General features: G+C 32.0%; 1 protein-coding gene and 1 long non-coding RNA gene across 5 annotated transcripts; one reads left to right on the plus strand and one right to left on the minus strand.

Moving 5' to 3' along the window:
* Positions 1-568: 568 nt before the first annotated feature.
* LOC120081552 (Phosphoribulokinase / Uridine kinase family) lies at positions 569-8,060 on the minus strand. 3 transcript variants are annotated; one of them, XM_039036537.2, is made up of 12 exons: positions 7,721-8,060; positions 6,131-6,516; positions 5,336-5,450; positions 4,807-5,002; positions 4,623-4,736; positions 4,336-4,509; positions 3,119-3,313; positions 2,458-2,580; positions 2,270-2,391; positions 1,604-1,718; positions 1,219-1,491; positions 569-1,129 (listed from the first exon to the last, which is right to left on the minus strand). In XM_039036537.2, the coding sequence occupies exons 2-12, from the start codon at positions 6,465-6,467 to the stop codon at positions 905-907; spliced, it is 1,989 nt and encodes a 662-aa protein (XP_038892465.1). In that variant the 5' UTR covers positions 6,468-6,516; positions 7,721-8,060; the 3' UTR covers positions 569-904. The 3 variants fall into 3 exon arrangements, with proteins under 3 accessions (XP_038892465.1, XP_038892467.1, XP_038892466.1); XM_039036539.2 differs by having other exon boundaries at positions 7,692-8,034; XM_039036538.2 differs by lacking the exon at positions 7,721-8,060 and adding an exon at positions 6,845-7,083.
* On the plus strand, positions 7,655-20,360 carry LOC120081553 (uncharacterized). 2 transcript variants are annotated; one of them, XR_016530915.1, is made up of 4 exons: positions 7,655-7,795; positions 7,964-8,032; positions 9,600-9,664; positions 20,243-20,360. It is a non-coding gene; the product is annotated as an uncharacterized LOC120081553 (long non-coding RNA). The 2 variants fall into 2 exon arrangements; XR_016530914.1 differs by lacking the exon at positions 20,243-20,360 and having other exon boundaries at positions 9,600-9,733.
* The last annotated feature ends 374 nt before the right edge of the window (positions 20,361-20,734 follow it).

The raw sequence follows: 20,734 nt of genomic DNA on the forward strand, positions 1-20,734 counted from the left end.
TTCTTATGATTTAAATAATAACATTAAAGAAAATTTTGTTTTTTAATCTTTATTACCAAAACTATATAATATTTTCTGCCTAGAAAAAGCTAAATAATATTTTCAATTCCACATATTCAACTTTATCCATCAGATCATTTATACATATATATATATGTATATAGTTAGACATTCTATAAAATTGATATGAGGAAGTACTAATTATCTGATGATTCCATTAAGTTTACTATAATTTTAGGAACATCAATCATGACAAACATAAAACAATATTGAGATATATGATACTAGTCCACTGTCATAATCATAGAATAGGCTGCCAATTCGAATTAGCAAGAAAAAGACCAAAGATTTCTGATCAAAGAATATTGACCAAAAACCATTTATCCAACTAATGGGAAATGTGTATGATGAGTAAAAAAAAAAAAAATGTCAACATAAACATAGTTCAACTAACTCAAGTCAATATGAACATAGCTCAACTATCTCAAGTGACGTGAATAAGTACTATTAACATCGAGATCTGAACCAAGGTTTGATCTATCAGTGCACATATTGTAAAAAAGAAAGATTGAAACTAGAGAATGACTTTCCATTCTTAAAAGATGAATGTTATTAAGATGTCTACCTTACCTACTGAAATGAATGAGCATCTCCACAAACTGAAAGAAGTAGTTTATTACACCCTTCTTAGAACTCAAACTCAAAGAGAACCTTGAAAGCTCAACTTTTTTCTGCCTCCAGAATCTCTCAACGATACCAGTAGTCTCAATCATTAAAATCAATCTGTTGCCTTTCCCGTGTCGAAGGGTGATGACTGCAACAGAATTTGTGGAAACCAAAGCAGAGGACAATAATAAAGAGGAAAAAAAACTTCTAATCTGTGAATTAGTTGAGGGATAGGAAATCAGTTACGACTTAAAAAGCTCTTGTACAAGACAATTCCTACACCACCCACAGCTAGAGTCAACAAGAGAGGAAGTGTAAGAGGTTCAGGATCAGGCATTATGGTTTTCTTCTTTGTTCTTACTTGACGGGATCTGTCCCCTGCGCTGTCACGTTCCCGGAGAAGATTGCTCAGGCAATCTAATTGGTGCATGACTTGCCGTTGCCCCCTCGAGATTCCTGATATCTGATCGGAGATCAACAAGCCAGGGAATGTCATGAACATATCCCTACTGAATAGAAATTGCAGAATGACAGGTGAGCTGAGTTATTTACCTCATCCATTATAGGAGAATCCTTGGCCAACTGGGAGAAAGATGAAGAATTGGGAATAATGGATCCAGTCAAGGAACCATTACCCAATCCAGAGACAAAATAAGAAGTTGGCACAGAGCCGTTACATGTTTCGGCTTGGAGATTTACGTTCTGTTGGCTGGGGGAATTCGTCTTGAAGCTCAACTTTGAATTCAACTCCTCGATTCGAGTTGTAAACTCATCCATCCGATCATTTAGTGATGAAATTTGTTCAGAAAGCTGAGTAATGGCTCCCTATGGAATGGTTTAAAGAAACCAAAGTAAGATAAAATTGAACAGGTAATATGTTTTGAGTACCCATCTTTCACAAGCCAAACAACATTGGGTATCATGAATGTAGATCTACCTGGTTTGCCAGCATTGCTGGAGACTCGGTGTTTCTGTCAACAAATCTTTGGTTGTTAGAAGCATATCCTGACAGCTTTTTCTCCCTTTGAGTTGTATATGACTGAGATATCCCACTGCTCAATACAAGTTTTGACGAATTAGACATAGCAGTATACATTTTTGTGGATGGGAATAGGATACGATTCCAGGATTTTGAACCATTTGACTGAACAATAATTGCAAACGCTACCATAGTCTATAATTATATATCTATATATAGTTGAGGAAAGATGTAGAAGAAGAAGAAGATAGGGGGAAAACAACCCTAAGCGTATGCGGCTCATCTTTTTCTCATGCAAATTTGTGGTTAAGGCAAACTTGTATCCAGTTTTATTTTATTTGATGAATATGTAATCAATTTTAATGGAAAACGAAAGTAATCAGCAGCCCAAGATGATTGCTTAAAATAGCTCTTGATGTTTCTACAGAATATAATCTAGGACACTGAATCACCACTCAGCCGTAAGTCTCCAAGAAAGAGCTTTTAAGCCTAAAACAGCACATATAGCATGCTAAAGATGGTACTTTCAAATGTAAGCTAGAAATTCCTGTCTTGACTAGAGGCTTACCAATTAGCCTTATGCCTCAAATGGTTTATAAAACACTTGAACCACAAAAGTCTAACCTTTTGAGATTCCTATTTCTCAAAGAAACTCTATCAGCAGAGGCTCTAGAGAGTGCTTCTTTGGGGCTTGAAACTAGATCCTCGTCTAGACTGAGTTTAGACTTTAAGTCATCTGGCAAGGCCTGCAGAATGATATGAAAATGACAAAGAATTGAATACAAATAAATCAGTGTACGAAGATTTCATACCATGACTTCATTTACAAGTTTTTCCAGTTGAATCTGTTCAATATAGGTACGAGGAATGTAGGAACCATCCAAGCCCAGCTGCTCTGCAACATATTTTACAACTAGACGATCTTTTCCTTGTACCTGTTTCACCAAGAAGTGAGAAGTTCAATACTTGACATAACAAGCCACCATCCAGTAAGGCCATCAAGCAATTAATGGAAATCTGTTAATATATGTCATCGAAATCATTTTATTAGTTTTTTTTTTTTCTCCGAGTTTGACCATATGTGGGACTAGGGATTCAAGAGTATGACCTTTTGACCAAGGTTCTAGTGCCTTCACCTGTGGAGTTATACCTAGATTTACCATCTATTTTTTATAAGTTTATAGGACTAAATATGTACAGTAAGAAAGTTGACAAGAAGTCCTAATCCTAGGAGCAGAACTACATATAAATAATTCAATCCAAAGTGTCAATAATCATATCGATAGAATCAATAAAAATGGACATCCCAGGATGCCAGAAAAGGAAGAATCTGATAGCCACAAACAACCGTTATATACTAGGTTACTAATTGACTCAGAACAATAAAAAAAGGTATACAGCTACATGATCAACCGGAATAAATATGAATTAAGGACAAAATCACACAACAAAACAACAATACTGTTCAAGTACCTGAACATTCTGGCGGTTTAATTGTTCCAGCCAATCGATTTTCACACACACTCTGTGATCTGAGAATACATGGCTGCTTCTTTTAAGAATTGTGGCTATTGTGTATCCTAAGGCCATCAGTCCACCTAGAAGGCGCACACTGACCTCAAAAGTTATTCTTGGAGAAATGATAAATGGATTATCGGTAACCCATTCCTGTAAGAGAGGATAAATTGAAAGTTCTATAAAAAAAATAATTCATTTGTCATCAAAACAGAATACTGATTACATTACATGAGAGTTGAAATAACACACGTTCTGATTTATTTTCTCTCTTCTGGGTTAATAAGAACCTTCGTTTTATGTTTTAGCAACATCTAAGCTACTAGTTCATACACAGAACGGTCTACAGAACATCAATCATCATACCAGTACAAAGCTAATTCACAGGTTTAGATGATAATCCCGTAGATTCCACAATTACCAAACCATAAATGCAATATGGAATCTGTAGATTCCACAATTACCAAACCATAAATGCAATATGGAATCTAAGCAGAATTATAGAAGAGCAAGGCTATGTAGTTTCTCCTACAAGAACAAATTACTGATCATCATATACATATATAGATTTTTTTTCCCATTATTTAGGGCTCCAACCAAGAAGTATACTAAGAGCTTCATATATAGGCAAAAGTTCAGTCTGAACTGTAGAAGGTAAACAGATGAAATAAAGAATTCTTTAGTTAAAGAATAAAACATGTCACATCTTCCAATTAATTCAAATGGTTTGGTTTTAAAACATTTTATGGTGGCACACCATGAGGAAGGCATATTAGGAATCACTAGTACAATTTCAAAATTAAGGCCAGCCTCCTGAATATGGATATTCTATTAGCAAACAAATTTGGAGAGATGAACAATACCTGACACAACCTAGAAAGCAAACACCAACTAATTAGATTAGCCACTTCAGAAAATTTATGACATAGATCATATCAGGAACCATAGCAAAATTCCATACACGACTCTTTTTTTTTTTTACTCATAAAACGAGCAGAAGACTAAATAACTAATCCAAAAAGTCTTTAAGCTATATGTTTCAATGTGTAGTTGAGGAAGCATCACATATCCTATGAAAGTTTTTTACGCTCCATCAAATTTCCAACATCTTTGTCACAATAAGTGAAAAACAATAAGAAAAAGCCAAGAACACAAGAAAGTACTCAGTGAACAACCTCAAACATAAGACTGTATTTTCCTTCTTTATTGCGCATCCTTAGATATGATTGACAAGACTCCGGATCTTCACCTGGTGGCAACAGATATATGTCATATGTTTGCTCCTTATGTTCTGTATGATCTTCAGATAACACAGCCTTAATTTGATCCACTGTTATCTTTCTCGCTGACTACAGAGACAAAGTGTAAATGGGTTGTCATGTAGAAAAAGTTCCCAAGAAAAATGACGTTTTGGTAATTCTTGTTACGAGTACCTAAAAAATATAAGGGCCAAAGGAATAACCTTCAATATGTAGGTGGGACTTTGAAATCCTGTAAAGGGATTAAACTTATTGATGATTTTTATATGTGCAGTTTCGAGATCTGGTTCGATAAAAGCCTTGTACATTGGATACACCTGCGAGAAAAAAGTTTACATGATAACTCTGGAGATAGTATAATAAAATGCTCAGCAGGAGAGAACAAACTGTTTCAGAAATTTGATGAATAATTTCTTCTGGTTCTTGGCCAGCACGTTGGATGTCACGTAACACCCGTTTCACAAGGTCAAAGTGCACTCCACCTCTAACAGATACTCGAAGGTCCAACAGGGGCCGCAACCTTTCACTTAAAGCATAAATTCCCTCGATGATCACAATCCTTGAGCTTGGAACGTCAACTGTCCTGTAGTGAAAGCGAAGGGCGACAAAATGTCATAAAATGCATCTGGGGTTTTTTCTTTTATCTTTTGTGATTTTTGGGAATCTTAAAGAAACTGAAAATTAGCCCACGAATTAGAAGAAAAGAGATTTCAGGCCTCAAATATCTATCAACGAGATCTCATTTTATGTCAGTTTGCAAAATCAGGCTACCTTTCATGAACCAATGCATAAGAAGATAATAACTACGTAGGCAATGATCAAATTCTTCACAATAAGTTCCATTTAAACTTATTACCTATCGTATGCTACATTCAATACTAAAATGTAAGCTGGTATACCGAGAAGATCAACCAACCTGTATCCAATTCTCGAACTAGATTTGAAATCATAAATAGGGACCTGGACTTGCTTTCCTGCTTTTAGATCTTGGACATTCTGGAGCAAGGTTTCATAGTCAGTCAAACGTGGATCTGCAATAGAACAACATGGAAACCAGTTAAAGTTGTAACCAATGTCAAGTAAATTGATACAAAAAAAAAAAAAATGTCAACCAAATGGTAATTTCAAATTGGGAGTCTAGTTGTAAGGATATCACCCTAATATTCCCCAAGCACTATCTAACCTTAGTGCTAAAAATAAAATGGCAATTTTCTAGGAAACCACTATATAACCACTTGCAAGGATAATGAATTTTTTTATTAAAAAACATATATCATGTTAACATTTGATGGAGTTACAATAAACACTAACATTTATACTCTTCACCAAATATATGAATAATTCATAAAATAATCATGCGAAGTATTTCCCAGCTCTAAACTCATTCCAAAATCACTAAGATTTATTTGTTTTCTCAAAATTGTTTTAACTCCACAAGGATTCCATTTTAGGTGCCCTTGTCATATCATAATCATGAAGTCACACAAATAGCTTTCCTTTTTACAACAGAAGAATTTATCCATAATCCATTTTAAACGGAATTCAACAAACCTATGTTCAATTCAATCATTTAGCTACCGAAACTAATAAACATATTTCTCAACAGTGTTGATTAAACACTGGATTTCCTTGTCAAGAGCTACTCAGAACATCATTAATGAGGTATCTGCAGGATAGTTCACTAAATACTGAAGAAACTAAAGGTGATTACCATCAAAGTTGCCATCAACAATTCGACTTGCATCATTATAATCATCCATTGATATGATGGCAATACTCGGCATAAAATTCATTATCTTTTCTGTAAAAACTGTTTTTCCAGCCCCAGAAGGACCAGCTAAACCAACCAATATTATTCCATCATTCTTCTGTGCTAGCAGCTGGCAGGCACGAATAACTATGAAGAACCCTTTCTCAAATGACAAAGGATCTAGGATTGAAACAATTTCATAGCGATCAGAGTCCTTTCTCTTAACCAATCTCACTTGATCTTTTAAAAGACCAGCCCGTTTCTGATGAGATTCAGAACCAGAATGATCTTGAGCCATTAAACTGGGATGCTACTTTCCTCACAAAAATGCAGCTAGATAAATAGATCTGTGAATGACCAAGAACAAGAAAGCAATCATGAAAAACACTTCATATGCAAAAAAATGACTGAATTATTGAGTACCAGAACACAAAAGAATCAATCTCTATGAAAAGTGAGAGAATGAAACAGAATTGCAACATCCACCCCTTAAATTATTAGTAGAGTACTGTATTATAGAGTACTGCTACATGCTTGTTTATGCGTATCAAATTTTTTTAGTAACAATATGCTAAACTGCAAAATGACACTTCGGGCAAAGAATATTGCAACAGGGAAAAGTGGAAAACAAAAAATAATAATAATAAATAAACCGTCTTCAATAAAGGGAAATACTTCTCATCATCTTGAAATATTTCAATTTTTTCTTCAGGGGAATCTTGAGCATTATTGATGGAAGTACATTTTCCAACCACGGAAAGATGATCAAGGCGAAGATCAGACAATCTAACAAAATTTCCAGAAAATAAATGAAGCAGCTAAATACATGGCACAAGAGGATATAATTGATGAACAAAATTCTTTTCATTAATACTTTCTTAGAATAAAAAATTCCTCCATAAAAGTTGAAAGGCAACTTATTCGACTTATCTTCTTGAAGTTAAGAAGAGTAAAATGCACGGTTGTCATTGAATTGCATAATTCTAAAATAAAATGCACGGTTGTCATTGAATTGCATAATTCTCTTGAAAACAAGTTCACAAAGTTAAGAAATGTACAAAAGTCAAGTTAAAGCTTTAGCTGCAGTTGCTTCTCCAGAACCACATTAAAACGAAACAGAGCAATCAAAATGCAATCAAGTAAAATCCAACCAAACACCTTCAATAACAAGAATTAAACAAAAATTACAAAATTTCCCTACTCCAACGATAAAAATACCTCCAAAGAAATCAAAATAAGAATCACCCAGAAAGCAAATTAACAAAAAGAAAAGAAAAACGTCCCAGAAAACGAAATCACACAAGAGCAAAACCAATCATAATGACTCTGCATTAACTTACAACCACTCATTTGACTACGACAGAATGTACCCAGCCAAGAAACGGACTCGAGAAACGATAAAAGGAAAAAGGAAAGGAAAAGATTAGAAAAACAAATCAGTATCCATGAATCACGACAACGAAGATAACAAAAGCAGAATGGAATTTACTCAAAAAGGAAAAGATCAGTGAAAAGCCAATACCGCTTGGCATTTGATTCGAAAACACTCACCGGTTGAGAGTGAGTTTCGTGATCACAAGTGAGCAGAGCCGCAGTTTAGAAGGCTACCCATTTTCATCTTGTAAGGTCGGTTATATAATGTTTTGCTTTGGCTTTTACTTTCTTTCTTCCTATAGATTATAGAAAGAAGAAGCAACTACAAATACAATTTGTGGGATTTTTTATTTCTATACAAAAATTAGGAAAAAAAGTTTCTTCCTTCTTTATTTGAGTTTTGGGAAGTGCAAATTCCAGAGAATCTGCAGACGCTCTTCAAGGAAAAGCGAGAAAAGGACTTCAGAGGAGAGGAAAACTGGGAGAAGGGTAATTTCCTTTTCTAATATATAAATTTGATTTTGATATTTTGGTTAACTTTAATTTAATTATTAGATTAAATCCTAATTTATATCCAGATCTTGGGATGTTGTATCAATTTAAATCATAAACTAATAATTATATCAATTTAAATCTTAAATTTTGGATTTTGGATTTTTACCAATTTAATCCCAAATATAATGTGTCAATTAAACCCTAAATTTAATAAGTGTATCAATTCAAACTTAAACTTTCACAATTGTATAACTTAAACCCTTCAAGTTTTATTTAGATATACTTACGAAAGTTTAGGGTTAAATTATTATATTTATGAAAGTTGGAGATCTAAATCGATTTACTTATGAAAGTTCATTGTTTAAATTAATAAAATTATTAATTTGATGTTTAAATTGAAATAATACTAAAAATTTAGAATTTAAATTGATACCATTATTAGTTTAAAATTTAAATTGATACTTGGGTAATATTAGTCAAATTATTACTGTTATTATTATTTTAAAGTTAGTATTTGTTTTTCGCAATTAATTAATGATATCCATTTGCTCGTAAAAATCTAGAAATAGTAATAATAGTAATAATAATAAATTAAATTAGATCGGGATCCACATTTTCTCATGCGGCTTCTCTCTCATTCTGTCTATTTCAAATTAAAAGCTTATATTCTCATTTATTTTCTTAAAATTACTCAAATCATAATTACCATCATTAAATTTGATTTTCTTTTGGGAAAAGAAAAATAGTCATACGTGATTCAAGGAGTTCAGATACGTTCTGGTTAAGATATTTTTTATATTCATTTTTTAAAACTTTTTAATTATTTTTATTTATTTGTGAGTTTTGTTTTTATTTGTAAATTTTTGTATAATTGAAATTTCGAACTCACTTGGTTAATGAATAACCTTTTCTCTAATTAAAAATAACCATTCATTTTGTTACATCAATGTTTTGAAATTAACATCAAACTTTAGATTCGATATTAAATTATCATAATTTCCATTATGATTCATTATAATCATTAGTTAGCATGTGATTTATTTTCATAAATAAATTTGTAAACATTTCAAATTAATATTTGGTTAGGTCTTCTAAATCTGTTTAATGGTTCACATGATCCTAATTCATGAGAATAGGTTCGATCTTTATACAATATGCTTTAGTATAAGAATATTTAATCGGCCTAAAAAAACATTTAACAAAAATAGAAAAAACCTAATTAAGAGATTTGCGGTTTAAATCTACTTAAAAAAACTGACAAAATTTATAAAGGTAACTATCCACGTGGACATTAGAGGTTTGAAATTTAATCATAAAAGTTATTGATATTTCAATACCCTTTTTAAAAAATTGAAAGAGCAGAATAGAAGAGGAAAATCTCCTCTGTTGGCTTCCCCTTTTATTGGAAGAAAAAACTGTGAAACTTTGCTCTTTTTTTCCAAAACCCAAAATCAAAACATTGACTTCCCAACCACTTACAAGCTGTAGTCCTAAATCCTAATTTTATTTATTTATTATTATTTATTTATTTAATTTCCAACACTTTATCCATTGACCACAGCTAGCTTTGGAGTAAGGACTGACATTTAACTCAAATGGAAAATGACCTAAGGACTGGATCATGAGGTTAGAGATGTCCTCTCTATTTTCAACTTTTGTAGGGATGTTTTAGTATTTTACCTCTATCTATATCTATCATATTGTTTAGGTTTGAAAATGGGAGTAAGATCACCGTCATGAGTAAATTTAAATCACTACAAATATATACCTAACTAGTTAACTTAACTCAACAAGAATATAGTTTAAATGACATAAACTGGTCAAATGTTCGATTCTCTAACACCACATGTTATTAAAGAAAAAAAAACCAATTAAACTATGCTAATGTTCCTAATAAATATTTGTTCTCAAGCTAAATTATAAATAAGCGATTTTAGCTATTAATTAATTTTTAGTGTTGTGATTTAGAAACATAGGTTACTTTTTCAATCATAGACAATGTGACAGAACATGAAAAGAAAAACGAAGAAAAAAACAATTAAAGAGGTTGTTGCATCCACAGTGAAGAGAGGAATTCTTTAAAAAAAACTTTAAACCCTAAACTTACATGACTGTGACCATGTTTCCATTTTCAAACATGTGATAAATTTGACCAATTTTTTTCCAACCTCAAACTCGAGGAGATAAAATATTAGGTTTGAAAAATTTAGAAATCAAAATACTATTAAATTCAAACCTCATCATATCTTTGTTCTAATTTGAAACTATAACGCTTTTAAAGAAAAAAAGACACAGATGCAAACTAAAGTGTCAGTACCTTTTTCTAAACCTTTTTTGAGATTTTTTTTTTTTTTTTTTTTCATTTTATTCTTGATGTATAAAGAAAATGAAGGTAGAGGATTAGTTACAGCCTAAGCGCTACACCTAATTATTGTCCTTTCTTTTATATATACATGCATACAATTTAGGATAGTGGATATGAGTCATATCATAGCTAGAGTTGAGGGAGGGTATTGTATTCTTCCTTATATATATTTCCATAATTTAATTAGAGACAAAAAGATTTCCTACTCTATCTCATATGCAATTAATTGAGGGATTTCTTGTTTCATTAGAAACGGTTTCTTCACCATATTTAGATTCAAAATTATAACTATTATCGGTCAATTTGAACATAGATTAATGAATAATACTTTGATGTAGGTCAAATTAAACTTATCTACATATATGTCCCTCAATCACCAAAGGAAAAAGAATAGTTTTTTCTTTAAAAAAATTGTGACATGACAACTTGTAGTTAGACACTTAGATGAGATATACAAAAATGAGTATTTTTCTAAGTTAATAGATAAGAGATACTGTTTTCTAATATCGATGTTCGGATTCCATCCTATAACAGTTGGTTTTAAAAAAGAAAAATTAAACTATTATCCATCCTTGAATTCAACTTTTTTTGGTTTGTTTACCTAACAACTTTTTAATTATTCAAGGGGCAATTCTGTTACTACAAGTAAATTGCAAAACTTGAGTGAAGAGAAAGCTACAATTGAATCAATTAACAATTAGACATTTTTGGGGATTGAAGAGAATATACTCCCAACAAGTCACAACCACATCATGTTTCTTTGGAATTAGTCTTCTTCCAATTTTATAAATTGTACTGTTTGATTAATTTAATTATAAGTAGCATTATTCTATTCAAAGAAAAGTTGTATGCATTCAAAACCTATTGATTATTAAATGAAAGAAAAAATTTTCAAATAATTAATGAGAAATTAATTCTTTTTGAGTCGAAGGTTCAAATTCTCTCCTACTCTATTATTGTACTCGAATAATAAAAATTTTAATTCATATATGGTATTTATTTTCCTTATTTTCGCCATTTAAAAGCGATTTTGTCCTTTACAAAAAACAAACAATTTTGTTTTAGTCTCTCTATCATCAAGCTAAACTAGTTTATTAGGGGCGTTTGGGACAAGGAGATGGTTATTATAGTCCTAAGTTATTATAGTTAGGTTATAATAGTTTGTGTTTGAGATAGATTATTTTAGTTTGGATTATAATAGTATGTGCTTGAGGTATAAATCATTTTAGTTTGAGAAGGAAATAGTAAACGCTTTAGCAAAGAATAAAAAGTTGATGAATGTAAAATAATAAAAAGTGTAGCAAATAGTAAATATTGTGGCAAATGAGAGTTTTGAACTAATGTTTTCTGTAGGTAATTGGAGACTATAAAATAATATTTATAGTAGAAAGAGGTGATTATTATAGTTTTAGGATAGTCCTTACCCCAAAGGCTCCTTAGTGTGTTTGGAGCAAGGAGTTAGATTATTATAATTCTAGGTTATAGTTTGGATATAATAGTTTGTGTTTGGGTTATAATAGTATGTGTTTGAGGTGTAAACTATTTTAATTTGAGAATGAAATAGTAAATAGTGTTACAAAAAATAAAAAGATGATGAATATAAAATAGTAAAAACATAGTAAATAGTAAATGCTGTAACAAATGGGAGTTTTGAAATAGTGTTAACGGTATCTAATTAGAGATTACAAAATAGTATTTAATATAGTAAGAATAGTTATTATAGTCTTAGGATAATTCTTGTTAACGTATGTTGGTGTTTAAAAGTTTCAGATGGTTGAACTTCTTTTGAAATATGGATGGTACTAGAGGGGTTGTTTAGGTTGAATTTTCATCCAAGCTATAATGAGTTTTTACTGATTCAGAAAGAGAAATGAAAGAAAATCATAGGCAACATGGACTAAAATATCCCCACTTCCATTTTTTTTGCTTTGAATTTTCAAGTTGAAAATGTTGATTTTAATTTTGTTCCAAATCCAAACTAATGTAAGTCAAACAACATTTAACATCATCAAGCTTCAGATATTCATTAAACTTTGACTTTCCATGCAATATTAAATTTGACTTGGCGCAGTTTTCCTATTCCAATCTAAGAATACAAAAATAACAAAATGTTTAAATGACAAATACTTGGACTTGCTTGGTAAGTCATCTAAATTTTACTTTATTATATTGGATCATCTCGATAAATATCTAATTTGTAAATAAAATTTTAAAAATTATCTAATAAAGTTTCTATACTAAAAATGTCTAAACATTTTAAAAAATAAATTTAAATATAAGATAATTATTTTAAAACATTGACAGACATACCCTTCTTAAGATTCAAGAAAATTAAACTATATCTAAAATGAAAATGTGTGATCGAAATTCAAAATTACCCTAAATATTAAATTTAAAACCAATTGAAAATTATAAAAAAGAAAAAGAAAATTTTTGTATAAAAGCGAAAAACTGTCCCTAAACCGTGTTTATCCAAATACAATGTCCGGGAAGAAACAGATTTAGTCAATATGAAAATAAAAATAAAAATAAAACTCTATCCAACAAATACAATGTAATACATTAATAATTATGGTATAAGTCCCAGTACTGATAATTTAAAACCAAAATAAGAATTAGCATGCGTTCATCACCCAAATCTACATTAATCACCCTCTCATTCCACTTCTCTATGACAGTAACAAATACACAAGATACAAAATTTTAAAAATAAAATATTGCTCTATGAAAGTAACAAATACATAGAATATGGAATAAAATTAGAGACCAAAAAACTACAAGAAGAACATATGGTAATTTAGTACTTTTGGAGGTCAAATAACGAACAAGCATTTATTTAGGATTTTGAAGACACGTGAAGCAATAATATTAACAAAGATTTTCTGCCACCCATGAATTAGAAAAATATGAAAAACTTTCTAGGATTACGAAGACACATGAAAACATTTCAAATTATACTTAATTACACTATCTTCACACACAATGACCCCAAATCCATAAATTAAACCGACATCTCAAACCCTTTCACATTCTCCTCCATCTCCTCCCCAACAAACAAAAGAAAATATAAACGTCTCTCTTACAAATACACATATTGTTTGTACCTTCTAGGTGTGTTGCTTGTTTTTACTTTGCATAGACAATGTATTTATGGGCATCAAACTCTTTAAAATGATTGGTATAAACTAAGGGTTTTGATAGTTGTCTTTCTTCCTAATGTTATTGTCCCCACTCAGATCCGACTGCCTCTATGTTGCGTTCCAAGTTGATGCGATGAATGATAACCTTATGGTGTGCTTTGAATTCTAAATGAGATGAATAGTTTATTTTAAATGCAATGTTTTCCTATTTAGACCCAAGTGCAAGTCTAAATAGAATAGTCTTGGAGATGTCCGAGGTCGAATACAGGGACATACAACCACTACAAGAAATTTCGTTTTCCTGACAAAAATTTTCCCATCGCTTTCAAAAGAGTCAAGAAAAGCTACTTTTTCCCCGCGCCACTTTTTACCGTTGGGAGAAACATCTATCTCGACACTTAATGATCTTATTCAATTAATCAGGCTAAATATATACATACATATATATATATATATACATATACGTATATATGTATATATATACGTATATATATATAGACAACTAAGAAACCATAATGTAAGTGATATAAAATTACAATAAAGGACAACTAATTATAATTACAATATAAATACATATTATAACACTCCCCCTCAAGCTGGAGCAAATATGTCAATCATGCCCAACTTGTTGCACAAATAGCTTATTCTTGCTCCGTTTACTGCTTTAGTAAGGATATCTCCCAATTATTCTCTAGTCTTTACATATCCTATAGATATCCACCCTTCTTGTATTTTCTTGTGAATAAAATGACAGTCCACTTCAATATGTTTAGTTCGTTCATAAAATATTGGGTTGGATGTAATATGGAGAGTAGCTTGATTATCACACCATAATTTAGCTGACATAGTAACACCGAAGTCCATCTCAGACAAAAGTTGATGTATCCACACTATTTCACATACGGATTGTGCCATAGCTCTATATTCTGACTCAGCACTCGAACGAAAAACTACATTTTGTTTCTTACTTTTCCACGACACCAAGTTTCCTCCTACAAAAACACAAAATCCAGAGGTCGATCTCCTATCTTCTCGAGATCTAACCCAATCAGCATGTGAAAAACATTCAACTCTTGTAGACCATGATCTTTATATACGATCTCACGTCCAGGTGCAGCTTTAAGATAACATAGGATTTGTTCAACTGCAGCCCAATGATCCATAGTCAAGGAAGACATAAACTAACTCACAATACTCATAAAATAAGCAATGCCAGGTCGTGTCACTGTTATAGTTCAACTTTTCAACTAATCTTCTATATCTCTCAGGATCTTTAAACAATTATCCTTCCTTAGCAAATTGCAAATTTGGTATCATTAGAGTGAAGGATCCAATAAAGGGTCTTTGAGCGGAAGCGGATCGTCCTAATTTTCCCAAATTTCACAGACCATTAAACATACAGCAAACATAAACAAAGTTATGCGTCTAACAAATAAAATGCAGCATGCTAGGAAAAATAAAAAAGAGAAAGAAGAAAGGTTCAGAACCCTAACCTTTGAAGATCTAATCTTCACGTGAAACTCCCTCGAACAACACCACCACGAATGACTACCTTGATATTCTCTGGATGAGAATCTAGGAGGAGTGGAGCTCTGGCTATTTTGGTGATGGAAGAAATTTTAGAGATATGAGAGAGCAGGGAGAAAGCAGAGAAATATTATGTGTTTTTTTGGATAAAGGAAGAAGACCTCCCTAAAAAAACTAAATGCAATCCCCCTTATGTTATGGAGAGAAAGACGGGGGAGGGAGTTAGCTCCCTCCCAAAAATAATTTTCAAAATCAAAATAAACAAATAAATTTAATTAATTAATTAAATAAATAAATAAATAATTTAATATATATTCATATGATAACTATTTTATCATATAATATATATATATATTAAACTATATGTTATATTAAATATAACATATAACCTATAGTTTTAATAATGTATCATATACAATATAACCAACCTATAGTTTCTTTTCTCTCACCAACGACTTTTAATATAAATCACATTTATATTAAATTTAACATATAAATCCAATTCATACAATTAATATTTGAATCATATTCAAATATTTATTTCCTCTCGTATATACTTAATAATATAATGTATCAAATACATTATAGTAATTATATCATATATAATTAAAATTAAATTAATTATATCATATGTAATTAATTTCCTCAATTAATTTGAACAATTTAAATTAACCCAAAAACTGATTCTCATTTATTCTCGTTAAGCTACTGAGGGGACCTCATGGACATGCTTGAAGCTCCAACGGTACGTGAATAATTAATTAAACCCTTCAATTAAAATATTCACCATCCGTTAACTGACGGACACTCCACTAAAGACCATCAGCTGCACTCTTCGCACTACATATATATTTCTGTGCCCATTAGATATAACCAATCAACAGTACAATGACCCTTCACAAATTGCTCGTAAGTACAGCTGAGCCAAAATTACCGTTTTTTCCCAGTAGTTACATTTAACTCCTTAAGTACCACTAACCCTCTAATGAACAATAAATCATAGTTCAACTATGACTAAACCTCTCTTGAGTCAGGAGAGGCTATGGCGCCACATCGTTCAAGCCTCGGAATCAACCCTTAAGGGAGCAATTTATCTACTTATCCCGACATCGGAGAAGGAGTGAATTCCTTCTTGTGTAGCTGTGTTCCTAACTCCCCAATTAGACGAATCCCCAAAATGGTAGGCTTGTTGAGTTAACAATCTGGCCACTCACACTCATACAAATCAAAGGATCACCTTTATAGGTAGGAGTTCACAACTCATTGAGGATTTAGGTCTGTTACCTATAGTCATCTTGGTGAAATATAAGTCCTAATTATGAACGACGTTATATAATGAGACTAAACATTTCGTGGTTCGGTCTTATACATACTCCTTTGTATAAAATATCCTCGCTCACATGTCTCCACATGAATAATCCAGATCAGATCATTTGTAGCACTTTACAACAATTGTAACACCTATAAAGCGGGCCATACTCGTAGTGTCACTAGGATAAGGTATCCAGCCTTATCAATCTACTACAGACCATTTAGGTTAACACTTAAGACATGATCCACTCGTATGTCTCTACATACATATTTAAGCTACAAGATAACCTTGGATCTTAGTTTATTCGTTTGTGGTTAATGCAACTAAAAATGAAATCAAATATCACATATTTTATTATATAAATAAAATGTTTGTATATTACAAATACAAACTATAGAACCCTATAAGATTTAGGGCATTAACCCCAACATGGAGTACTACATTGTTTGACTCCTAATTTACCTGTTTCAGACAACAAATCAAGTACGTATTTTCGTTGGGATAGGTAAATACCTTTCTTGCTTCTCATTACTTCAATACGTAAGAAATACTTCAATGACCCCAAATCTTTGATATGAAATTGACCCTGGAGAAAAGTCTTGAGAGAGGATATACCTAATACATCATTTCCATTGATAACGACATCATCAACATAGACAACAAAAAAAGTAATACTATTGTCAGATCGTCGATAGAAAACAGAATGATCGGACATACTTTTTTTCATACCAAAACATTCGAGTGCTTGACTAAACTTATCAAACCATGCATGAGGACTTTGTTTTAGTCCATACAAAGATTTTTTAAGGCGACACACGTTATCATTCTCCCCTTGAGCAACAAACCCAGGTGGTTGCACTAAATAGACTTCTTCTTGAAGATCACCATGAAGAAAAGTATTCTTAATGTCAAGTTGATGTAAATGCCAATTGTGAGCAGCCATCGATATAAATAGTCGAATGGAAATTAATTTAGCAATAAGAGAAAATGTATCAAAATAATTAGTCCCATAGATTTGGGCATAATCTTTGGCAACAATATGAGCTTTCAACCGAGCCACTGTTCCATCAGGGTTGACCTTTATAGCGAACACCCATTTACACCCAATAGCCTTCTTTCCAGCTGGACGCGAAACGAGATCCCAAGTACCATTATCATCTAAAACAGTCATCCTCAATCATTGTACTACGCCACCTGGGATGAGATAAAGCTTCATTAAAGTGTTAAGCATAGAGGTGGAATCAAGAGATGTAATAAAGGAATAAGTGGGGGAAGACAACTAGTTATACGAAACAAACGAAGAAATAGGGTAAGTACAAGTGTGTTTACCTTTTCAAAGGGCAATGGCAAGATCATCACTCGGTCCGGATCAGATGTCGAAGAAGCCAGTGGTGGAGGACATGGGTCTAAAGGTGGCTGTAAAGGATGCCTAGAGTAGACTCGAGTAACCGAAGGGTCAGAAGAAAGAGACATAAAGGAAGGTGGAGGAGAGGATGATGTGGAAGATGTAGTCTCATAGATAAAAGATCATCATCCTCCCTTTGGCACAGACTCAACGGTGATGGGCTAAAAGGTATATCCTCGAAAAATGTAATATTAGAAGATATGATAAACCTGTTTAGAGTAGGACAATAACAATGATAACCCTTTTGAACACGTGAATAACCTAAGAAAATGCATTTTAAAGATTTCAGATCTGATTTGGTACGACTTGGACGAATATCTCGAACAAAACAAACACAACCAAAGATCTTAGGAGCAATAGGAAACAAAGATTTCATAGGAAAAATAGTACGATAAGGTGTTGGGATTGATGCCCTAAATCTTGTAGGATCCTATAGTTTGTAATTGTAATATATAAACATTTTATTTATGTAATAAAATATGTGATGTTTTATTTCAAAATTTGTTGCATTAACCACAAACCAATAAACTAATATGCAAGGTTATCTTGTAGCTTAAACATGCATGTAGAGACATACGGGTGGATCATGTTTAAGTGATAATCTAAATGATCTGTAGTAGATGGATAAAGTTGGATACCTTATTCTGGTGATACTACAAGTATGACCCGCTTTGTAGGTGTTACAATTATTGTAAAGTGCTACAAATGATCTGATCCTGATCATTCATGTGGAGACATGTAAGTGGGGATATTCTATATAAAGGAATTTGTATAAGACTGGACCATGAAATTTTTAGTCTCATTATATAACGTTGTTCATAATAGAGACTCACATTTCACTAAGATGACCATAGGTAACATGACCTGAATCTTGAGTGAGTTGTGAACTCCTGCCTATGAGGACGTTCCTTTGATTTGTATGAGTGAGAGTGGCCAGATCACCGACTCAACAAGCCTACCACTTTGGGGATTCGTCTGATTAGGGAGTTCGGAACACACACAAGAAGAAATTCACTCATTCCCCAATGTCGGGGCAAGTAGATAAATTGCTCCTTTAAGGATTGATTCTGTGGCTTGAACAATGTGGCACAACACCTTCTCTTTGCCCGAGAAGGGTTTGATCATAGTTGAACTATGATTTATTGTTCATCAGAGGGATCAGTGGTACTTAAGGAGTTAGATGTAACTATAGGGGCAAAACGGTAATTTTGGCTCAGCTGTACTTACGAGCAATTTGTGAAGGGTCATCGTATTAGTGATTGGTTATATCCAATGAACACAAAAATATATATGTAGTGTGAAGAGTGCAACTGTCGGTCTTTAGTGGAGTGTCCGACAGTTAACGAATGGTGAATAATTTAATTAAAGAGTTTAATTAGTTATTTACGTATCGGTTGAGCTTCAAACTACAGGTCCATGAGGTCCCCTCAGTAGCTCAACGAGATTAAATGAGAATCAGTTTTTGGATTGATTTGAATTGTTCAAATTAATTAAGGGAATTAATTATATATGATATAATTAATTAGATTTTAATTATATGTGATATAATTACTATAATGTATTTGATACATTATAATATTAAGTATTATGAGAGGAAATAAATATTTGAATATGATTCAAGTATTAATTATATGAATTGGATTCATATAATTAAATTTAATGTAAATGTGATTTATATCAAAAGTCATTGGTGAGAGAAGATTGAAACTATAAGCTATATTGTATTTGATACAACATAAAAACTATAAGTTATATGTTATATGTAATATAACATATAGTTATGTATATATGTATAATAAATTAGTTATTTTTTATATATAATCTCCAAAGGGAGTGGGAGTTAGGTGTTTTCTTCTTGTTCTTCTTGCAACACAAAAAAGTTCGTGTTCTTAGAAGAAAAAATTCTCTTGCTCATTCTTCTCTCTTCTCTCAATCCTTTTCCCTTCCCTCACAAAAATCCAAAATAGTCAGAGTCCTCTCCTCTTGGGTTCTCTGCCTGAGAATACTGAGGTTCCAAAGTGGTTGTGTCCTTTTGGCCCATTTTGATTACGTACGGGTTTTTCATAGAGAAGAAGAAACGTTCTTCAAAAGGTAAAGGTTCCAATAATCCTAATACATTTTCTACAATTTTATTAATGCATGCTGTATTTTTTTGGGTTAAATGCATATGTTCTTTCTATTTCTGTAAAATTGGGAATATTGGGACGATTCTTCATTTCCGCTCAAGGAACCTTCAATTGGTATCAGAGCATCTAGGTTTTGATCCCAATTTTTTCTTAATTTTTCAGATTTTTTTTTACAGTGCACTAGTGAGATTTTATTTTTTGATGCATTCTGTTCGTATGATGAATGTTTATGTTAATGGATAATTTCGGGATTGGACTGTTTAGAATTTATGGCTTTCTGTTGTGAATTTTGATCTGTAAAGGCCCATGTTTTGGTGTAATTTTTTTAGCTATCAAGTATGTATTCAAAGTTTTGGAGTCATTCGTATTGCTTCGTGGCCAAATTATGGAGAAAATGAGACGAAAATTGCATGCGATTCAGCTTCGGTTCGCGCATGGTTCGAGGTTTACTAGTTAAGTTCGGTTCATTTTAGGTTCATTTGGACCAGTTTCTAGTCTAGTTCGAGCATTTCAAGGCCCAGTTCACATATATCGAACTGGATGGATATTTATTTGTAGTTTTTTATTTATGTTTTTAGGAGTCCAATCTCGGTCTGTTAATTGCTTTTATTTTATACATGTGATATATGATTTAATCTTATATATATATGTCATATTGTATGTCATATAGTATAAAATTCCACCATAGGTTATGCATTTAATTTCATGCATCATTTATAAGTGTTATAACATATGTATATGCATGATTTAATTAATATAGCATGCTCGTGCATCATATAGTATAAATGTTATAATATATGCATGCATGCATTAATACCATA

Source organism: Benincasa hispida, chromosome 7 (assembly GCF_027475165.1).
Source record: "Benincasa hispida cultivar pf3 chromosome 7, pf3_genome.v1.1, whole genome shotgun sequence".
Lineage (NCBI taxonomy): Eukaryota > Viridiplantae > Streptophyta > Magnoliopsida > Cucurbitales > Cucurbitaceae > Benincasa > Benincasa hispida.

Bases quoted from the DNA above. Each gene is read 5' to 3' on its own strand.
- LOC120081552 (XM_039036537.2), bottom strand. From the start codon at position 6,467: ATGGCTCAAGATCATTCTGGTTCTGAATCTCATCAGAAACGGGCTGGT. The intron at 4,510-4,622 runs GTTATTCCTTTG...TTGTCTCTGTAG, and splicing joins GTCCCACCTACATATTGAAG to TCAGCGAGAAAGATAACAGT. The intron at 1,130-1,218 runs GTAAATAACTCA...ATCTCCGATCAG, and splicing joins ATTCTCCTATAATGGATGAG to ATATCAGGAATCTCGAGGGG.